At 40.6% G+C, this 9,421-nt stretch overlaps 1 protein-coding gene across 2 annotated transcripts in view; it reads right to left on the reverse strand.

Moving 5' to 3' along the window:
• Positions 1–8,503, reverse strand: part of TBCA (tubulin folding cofactor A) — a 70,446-nt gene extending 61,943 nt beyond the window's left edge. For both annotated transcript variants that reach the window (XM_076008137.1, XM_012738329.2), the window contains exon 1: positions 8,346–8,503. In XM_076008137.1, the coding sequence (XP_075864252.1) occupies positions 8,346–8,398 (53 nt within the window). In that variant the 5' untranslated portion in view covers positions 8,399–8,503. The remainder of the gene's footprint in view (positions 1–8,345) is intronic.
• Between the last annotated feature and the right edge of the window lie 918 nt (positions 8,504–9,421).

Below are 9,421 nucleotides of genomic sequence, written 5' to 3' on the forward strand. Positions count from 1 at the left end.
TATTATTTAGAAGCTGAAGGACATTTCACAAATAGATGCCTCCTTCCTTCAAGATCCTCTACAGACAAATAAACCCTGAGTTCGTGCACGCACGTGCACACACACACACACACACACACACACACACACACACTCTGTTCCATAAGATATTTCTTCAGCACAAGTGAAAGGATTTCAACAACAGGGAACTCAGTTAAAAACAAAACACTAAGGAGGATTTGGAAATAACTACAATCTAGCACGAGAACTGTAGGAATGTCTTCCTATAATTGTGGTAAATCATTTATAAATTTTGGAATTAGGGCTCTCCAAAACTCACTCAATCACACTTCCCCACAATAAACTTAACACACTAACTGCCACACTAGAAAAAAAATTTTTTTTCTTGGGGCCACAGTGTTTTATTATGAAAATAGAATAAAAACTTTGAAAACAGAACAATCTTTTCTAATAAAAAATTTGTTTTTATTATTTTCTGTGTATGAGTTTATGCAATTGTCAATATTAACTGTAACAATAAGACTATCAACAAGAAGATTTTGATGAAACAATTGCAGGGTTTTGCCCAGGGGCCACCCATCATGTAACATGTATGCTATACCATGGCAGCCTGAGTTGCCTGCGTACTGCGCAGCTCCCAAGATATTAATAAAAAGACATGTGAGTTACTTATGCTTGCTTCACAAGGCCCTGGGCTCAAAAGTAGTGTGAGTAAATACAACTCATGTGGCAGTTAATGTGTTAATGGAAGTGCAACAAAAGAGTAAAACTGGCCTTACCACATTGTGTTAATGATATTTATACAATGCTTCTTAAACTATTAAAGACACAAGATACTTGATATAAACAGAAGACTCTTTCCTGGAGCTCAGGGGTAGGGAATCACTGCCTCAGCAATTTATAGAAAGACTGTCATTACCAAGTTCTAGAAATTACTGAAAAACACAAGCTTCATACCCTTATCTTATCCCTCCACAGACAACACTGGTGAACATGCCAGGCAACTAAAAAGCAAGTTTTCACCACAATTTAAAAGAAAGCAAGTTCCAGGATCTCTCCTAGGGATCAGTAATCATTCATCCTTTAGTCCTCTATCTGCTTTTTTATATATCTATAGAAGGTAATAATTATGATGCTGTTTAAATGTTTGTGTCCTTCCAAAATTCACATTGAAACTTAATCTCCAATACAACAGTATTAAGAGGTTGGGCCTTTAGAATGTGATTAGGTCAAGAGGGCCCTCCTTTGTGAATGGGATTAAGGCCCTTATAAACAAGGCTTCACACAGACCCCTTTTATGCCTTTCCACCATCTGAGGAATCAGCATTGAAGGTGCCACCTTGGAAGCAGAGACAGGCCCTCACCAGACACCTGCTGGCACCTAGATCTTGGTCTTCCCAGCCTCCACAACTGTGAGAAATAAATTTCTATCAAATTACCCAGTCTCAGGTATTTTGTTACAGCAGCACAAACAGAATAGATGTTAATGACAATAATGACAACAATTAATATTTATCGGACATTTACTACATATTAGGCATTTGGGCTAAGTGCTTTACACCTGTGGTCCCCAACTCCTTGGTCACAGACTGTAACAGGTCCATGGCCTGTTAGGAACCGGGCCGCACAGCAGGAGGCGAGCAAGCAAAGCTTCATCTGTATTTACAGACACTCCTATCACTCGCATCACCATCTGAGCTCTGCTTCCTGTTAGATCAGCAGTAGCATTAGATTCTCATAGGAGTGCAAACCCTATTGTAATCTGCGCATGCAAAGGATCAATGTTACACACTCCTATGGCAGTCTAAAGCCTGATGATCTGAGGTGGAGCTGAGGCGGTGATGCTAGCTCTGGGGAGCAGCTGCAAATACAGATTATCATTAGCAGAGAGGTTTGACTGCACAGAGACTATAATAAATCAACCTCTTGCAGATGCATATCAAAACCTTATCAGTGAGTGGCAACTGATAATGTAATAATAACAGAAATATGGACACACTTGAAGCTCTAACTCTGGGTGGGGGGGACAAGGGCAATATACGTAACCTAAACATTTGTACCCTCCTAATATGCTGAAACTAAAAATAAAAAAATTCAACAACATAAAAAAATAATAATAGAAATAAGAGCACAATAAATGCTATGTTCTTGAATCATCCCAAAACCCCTACCCCCCCCATCTCTACCCTCCATCTGTGGAAAAACTACCTTCCATGGAATCTGTCCCTAGTGCTAAAAAGGTTGGGGTCTGCTGGTTTACATGATTACCTTATTTAATTCTCCTAACAACAATATGAGAATGGTACTTTCATTAACCCCATTTTCCAGCTAAGAAAACCAGGGCTTTTAAGTAACTTTACCAGGGTCACATATGTATGTAGTAAGCGGAGCCTGGGACTCCATCTGTTTAACTCCCGCTGCAAGAAAAAATAACTGTAGTAACTATTATGCTGTAATAGAGTAATTGATTCAATGGCTCTCTTCTACTTACTAGACCAGGTTCAAAATCCTTATACAGGAAGGTTTCATTCATTCATTTGTTCATTGCAAAGACTTTCATTGAGTATGTATCACACCACACCAGGTGATTCAAAAACATAAGATGTAGTTTCATAGTGAGGCTGCTAAACAAGTGATCTCTAGATCAGACCTATGACAAGTTTAAGAAAAAAAATCGGTTGTATTTGGGCACATAACAGTATCATAACAGAAGATTATTATGTTCTTCCATAAATCTATTATTGGAAATGGTAGACTGGAATAGACAAATCACATATCTAAAGCATTTATAATCTAAGAGTTTTGAACTGCCATTATTAACATAATTTTCCAAACTTGTTTACTTCAGATTTTCAAAATGTCCTACCAAACAAAAAAAAAATCAATGAAAATACACACACAAAACATACCTATACACATACATGGCAAAGATCTTTCATTTCTACATTCAACTTGCAGAATAACACAGCTTGTTTTAGGAGAACTCATGGTCATGAGTGGCCTTAGCTTTCTTCCTTTCCAGCTTGAAGAGACATCTTATTGGCAAGAATAATTGCTTGCCAAGTAGCTGGCAGAATGTGGTGAAGAGGTAACTACCTGCAATCCATTTTGACACTGCCTCTGACCACAACTTTGGAGAACTGGATACATTACCAAAGTATGAAAAGAAGCTAGCTAAATTTCAAGGTAGAAAGGTGGCCATTCTGGCTGAACTCACTTTAACTAAAACCAAAAGGGGTATGGTGCAGAAGAGAAAAAAGCTCACAAAGCTAACAGGAGTAATCTATGTTCTTAACCTCTTCTAGATATTATCCACCATAATTCTACTCATCATTACTTTAAATATAAGAAGTATAAAAAGCTAAACCATGGGGTTGGGGGACTTTATGTCTACCTAAGTATATGTGTCATTTGCATTTTTCATGTTTTTATATCAGTATTATATTGAACTGATAATATGGAGATTTTACTTGTTTTTTTTTTTTTTTTTTTTTTTTTGAGACAGAGTCTCGCTTTGTTGCCCAGGCTAGAGTGAGTGCCGTGGCATCAGCCTAGCTCACAGCAACCTCAAACTCCTGGGCTCAAGCAATCCTGCTGCCTCAGCCTCCCGAGTAGCTGGGACTACAGGCATGCGCCACCATGCCCGGCTAATTTTTTTTTATATATATATCAGTTGGCCAATGAATTTCTTTCTATTTATAGTAGAGACGGGGTCTCGCTCTTGCTCAGGCTGGTTTTGAACTCCTGACCTTGAGCAATCCGCCCGCCTCGGCCTCCCAAGAGCTAGGATTACAGGCGTGAGCCACAGCGCCCGGCCTTACTTGTTTTTGATGTTGTTTTTATGCCTACTATACATAGTACATATGCCATACACAGTTTATCAGAAGTGTAGGGATAAACAAACTTGGGAAGATGCCACAGTTTGGGAACAATGCTTGCTTTATTAAAAAAAAAAATTACAATCTCCCCACAGGTTCATGATGTAAAATTCTATAATCAAGGCTTGTAGATTTGTAATTATGGTATGTCAGCTACATTTAAACAAGAGTGTTAAAAGATTGTTAAAGTTAAACTAACACAATTGCAGTGTGAATTGTCCTAGTCTCATTCTAATCTACTGGTGTCACTTTCATTTAATCAGAGGAAAACTACAGGCCAATGTCAGTGCTATTTCCAATGCCCTAACATTCTTTGTTCACCCAGAATTTTAAGCCATTACCAACCTAAAATGGTTATAAGAAGATATATTTAAGAAAGTATCTTTAATCAATCAATTCACTCATCACTGGGCTAGCTTAGCAGGCTTTACTGAAAGTAAGTTGGCTTTAAAGTTATCAAGTAACCTTTTCAGTTAAATAACTGAAAGCATTTTTTCTAGAAGAATGTCTTGAATTTACCACTACTATAAAAAAAAACCCCTACCTTGTTTTATAAACACAAATTTTATTTGGAAACTTCTGGTGTATGTAAGTCAATTGAAATACCATATCAACATTTAGGAAATATCAATTGTACATTTTCTTCTATTTTAGTGAAAATTATTTTCTAAATCATTAACAATTTATACTGATACAGGAAAAAAGCTACTCTGGCAAAGATTCATATTTACACCATGCATTTAAATTTTAAGTAAGGCATAACATACAACTCATAGTTGTACCATCTGCAAATAGCCTCCAAATAAATCACAGCACACACAAAACAGAGATATGTTAGCTAGTTACAGAAGAGGTGACCAATCATGCTGGTTTCCTTGAGACTTTCCCAGTTTTAGCACTGAGTGTACCAAATCCTGGGAAACACCTCAGTTCCAGGCAAACTGGGACAATTAATGCCACCTTGATATATAAAAAATAGAGATTTCACAATTCTGTGTTGGGGAAGAAAATTAGAGTATTATCTGGTAAATCCCTGCAAGGGCTGCCAGATTAGTTTTGATCCTGTCACAGGTATCAGTAGATTTTGTAATCTGCTGGAAATACAGACCCAAATCTTAAAAGAGCCAGCCAGACCTAAATTTGCCAACTAATACTCACTACTAGTGAGTCACATATACACAAAGGCTGCTACTCAAAGAAACATAGTATAAGTTACCTTGTATATTACAGGCTGGAAGTAAGCCATTCATTAAGCCTCTAATAGTCATCTCTTTACTTTCACAGCAAGAATTACCCCTCAAAAAAAAAAAATCCTACACACTGTATACATGTATTGATAAATCACACTGTACTCCATAAATATGTATAAATTATATGTCAATAAAAATAGCTATAATAATAATTTTATAATCCTGTTGCTGGGAGAAGGATATCTAAGGAGCTCTCAGGGTCAAGAGGGTCAGCACCAAGTCAGTCTCATTGCTCTTCAACTCTCACCTTTTAAGTCATTCCTAATAGCTATTCTCTCTCCTTGTTCCTAGTAATCTAACCTGTCTCAAAACCCATTTCCAGAAATCAGATGCTTCCCTTTGTTACTGTACAAGGTAACAAAGTTTCTCTAAGAACAGGACATTGTACGCTTTCTGGCCACTTTCCTAGGGCCTAAAAATGCTACCCCTTAAACTTGCTTCCAATTTCCTTGCTAACATGGGCTGCCATCCACTAGGCTGCCTTCACCATTTTGCCAAAATGCTGAAATGGCCGTCTTCCACTCAGTGCTCCATCTCCCTGATGCCAAACTACCGTCTATTTATTGCCTGTTTCCATATTCCCCTAACATTCCACTGGCCTGTCCAGATTTCTTCCTAAAAACCACTATCAATATCAGGAACTTCTGAATCACCTGAAGTGTTCTAGCAGATTTGATTTAAATTTACCTGCCCTAGTATGGCCTACCCAAACTGTACTCTAGGACAAAGACCTAGAATATATTATAATTTCTAGTGGTTCTCGATTTCTGCAGAGAAGGGTGAAGTAACTGGGGCTATGAATGATGACTTTAAATCTCTTCTTCCAAATAAAGGTTGCAACTTCTGAAGAGAAATAAGGCTATGGGAAATGAACACCTTACTAGAAAAAGGGTGTTAAGAATAAAAACTGGCTTTTAAAAAAATCAATGAAGAGAATCTCTTTCACAAAACCAAGAACATATCTGAATCATGAAATTAATCAAGACGTTTTTGAAACTAAATTTAGAGGAGGAAAAAAGCATATATATCCTTAAAACCCTTTTTATTATGAAAAATTTTAAACATATGTAGAGAAGAACATAATGAAGCCCCATGATCATTCAGCCCCAGAAATTATTATGTTGCCATATCTGCCTTGTCTGTTTTTTTCTTTGATGAGATAAAATGTAGATTTTTAAACATAAGATACTAAGGTAGAAGTTGGAAAGAACCATAGTAAAATAATTTTCAGGAGAAAACAGAAGGGAGAGTAGGGCACAATATTTATGGAGTTAGATGGTTTTAGAGAAAGGCAAATAAACAGCTAAAACAGAAATTTTCTTTTTTTTTGAAAAAAATCTCATTTTAGTACATAAATGGAAGTTCTACACCAAAACATCAACAGAAAAGCCATGAAAAAAATATGATAGACACTTCCATTAATTTATGAACAATGTGAGATTATAGCAGATGAAAGGGTTTCATAAAAATGATACTTATTTCCAAGCCATTTACATAAGCACTTGAAAATTTTTTGAAATCTAAAAACTTCATGTATAATTATGAGTGTTCTCTAGTATATTGTAAGCATACAACTACTTGGCCTGAGTAATTTTTTAAACTAATATAGACCATGAAAATGAAAAATGTCGAAGTCTTATAGGTAATGAAACTACTATGGGAAACTACTATTAGAAGGTATTTCTCTACGATATACCCTGGTACTGCTGCTAAATGTACTGACTAAAATAATATCACCAAAGTAGTCTAGTAAAAGTGAACAACAGGTCTCTGGGCTGAGTGATAGTGTGGATTATTTATATGTTCAGTTATGTACTTCAACTTCCCCATTATCAAATTTAAAAAATACTCTTTTATCGGAGCGTTGTAGTTTAAAGGAGAAAGTTGTAGATCAGATATTCGTTCTTTTCCTCGCTCCACCACTAACTAGCATTGTGACCTTAGACGAGTTTATTCTTTTTTTAAACTTCATTAAACCTCAGTTTCCCATCTGTAAAATGGGAATACAAACAGTATTAGTTTACATCTACTAGCCACTGGCTATCTGCCACATACTATGTCAAACAGCATTTCTTGCAACAACTGCGTGAGGCGAATACTTACTCTATTTCACAAATGAGGTAAAAGCGGCACAGTGCAATCTAATATATTCCAGAACACATAATAAATAGCAGAATCAAGATCTGACCCAAGCAGTTATTTCGGAAAAGGCTGTGCGTTTAACTACTACTCATTCGGTCTCCTTACTGTCTTAGTGATAAAGAAGGCTTCCAGAGAAGGAATGCTGTGCTAAAACTCAGAGGCAGGATCTTAAAAAGTGAATTGTCCTTCCTCTTATTTGGAAGTATCAACAGAGGAAAGGTGGGCAGTCAGGAAGAAGCCAGTTGGCTAGAATTAGACATTTTTACTGCAAAATAACCTGCTTCTTCTTCAGAAGGCTGTTTGTTTATCTTTTCTCCTGGAATGCTTCATCAATAACAGTTTGATCTTCTTGGGTCTGAACAATAAAGTTCTAATGAGCACTTAAGTGTCTACCAGCGGTCAGGAATCAGGAGTAAATTACAGGGCTGCCCTACCCATGAGAGCTGTGTAAACAGCACCCCACAGCCTTGGGGGGCGAGGTTGGCGGAAGCAGACTGGAGAAAGAAAGGCCTCAGAAGTTTGCTGAGCGTGCTGAAGTTCACGCCCCACTTCTCAAAGTCTGCGAGTCATGCCAGCCATGTTAGCGGGTCACAGGGCTCCACTACGGTCTCCTTTCGCATGAGGCCCGGGCTCTCGGCGTACCCCTAAACCTCAGAGCCTGCTTTCGCGTCCACCGGACGGCAGGTAACGGAAGGGACCCTCCGCTCCCGGGTCAAGTTCTGCAGGGAGACGCCGGGCGCGCGCCCACCGGCGGTCCACGACCAAGGCCCGGCCCACCCTCCCGCTCCAGGCCGCCGCCCACCACCTCCCGACCGCCGGTGCCCAGGGGCGGCGCCGCTGCCGACCCTCGCCGCAATCCGGGGCGCTTTCTGAGGGGAGAGGCAGAGGGAGCGGCGCGCCCCGGCCCGCGGGCTCGGGCGTCAGCGCGCCCCGCTCCATCCCCGCCGCCCGCGGAGCCCGAGGTGAGGCCTGGAGTCCGGAGCCCGCCTCAGGCCTGCGCTCCGCCCGGCCTCTCCGGCCGCCATGAGGCGAGGAAGAGGAGGTGCAGGCGGCTGCGCTGCTCGCGGCTCCTTACCGCTTCACCACGCCGGTCTTGATCTTGATCTGCCTCACGCGAGGATCGGCCATGGTCCCTCGAGCGCGCGAGAAGGAGGGGCGGAGAGCCGAGGGAACCCGAGGGCCACCGCGCGGAGGAGGCGGTTGTGTGGGCGGGGCCGCCGCCGCGGCCCCGCGCCTGCGCAGACCGTCGCGGCCCTGCCACACCCCGCGCGTCGCGGGTCCCGGGTTCAGGGCTGGTTGTTTCCAGCGCCAGCTGTCCCCGGTTTCTCCTCCGCGGAACTTGCCCTCCTCTCTCTCTCTCTCTGGGTCAGCCCTCCCTTTAGTTTGGACACAAGTTACACTTCTCCCGGCCTCCGCAGCCTGGGTGTTTCGGGAAACTAAAGTGTGTCTCGGGATGGATTGGTTTGGCCGGGCATTGCTTTACCAGATTATCTGCTTAATGGGCGGAGTAACCTAAAAAAAAGCCTTAAGGGTATTTTCAATGTCGTTATCTGGCGTCAAATGGGGCAAAGTGATGTACGTTTAATGAAATAAACTTCTATTATGCACGCAGTCAAGAAAATCATTGTCCTAACCTCAAACCCTTGCAAACATGCTTGTAGGTACTGTGCCTTATATTGTTTACACGACTGTGGGACTTATTCAAATAATCATCTCTAGTGTATTTTAAATATTCAACTTACAAAAATGTGTGCGGCACATGGAAGCTTGGTTTTCGTGGTCAGACAAACCGACTTCATTCGGGGTTCCACCCTTTAATAGCTAGACAACACTGGCACTTAGGCTACTTAACCTCACTGCCGACCTGTTTCCTCATCTGCAAAATGGAAATAATATCCACTTTTTGGAGTAGGTGTGATGGTTAAAACATCTAGCTCAGCGCCTGATGCATAGTAGATGATCAACACCTTTTGACTGTTTTATATTTTCAAAGATATGTCTGTTGCATAAAATGAAGCACATCTCCAGTGAGCTCTAGCAGCCTCTTCCTGGGACAATCAACCTAGGAATGCAGGGCAGAGCCTCCTTTGTTTTCTTATTTCTTTGTACCATCCTTGAAAGACATCCAATGACTGTCTTTACCTTTCTCTA

The sequence above is a fragment of the Microcebus murinus genome, chromosome 11 (genome assembly GCF_040939455.1).
Source record: "Microcebus murinus isolate Inina chromosome 11, M.murinus_Inina_mat1.0, whole genome shotgun sequence".
Taxonomy (NCBI): domain Eukaryota; kingdom Metazoa; phylum Chordata; class Mammalia; order Primates; family Cheirogaleidae; genus Microcebus; species Microcebus murinus.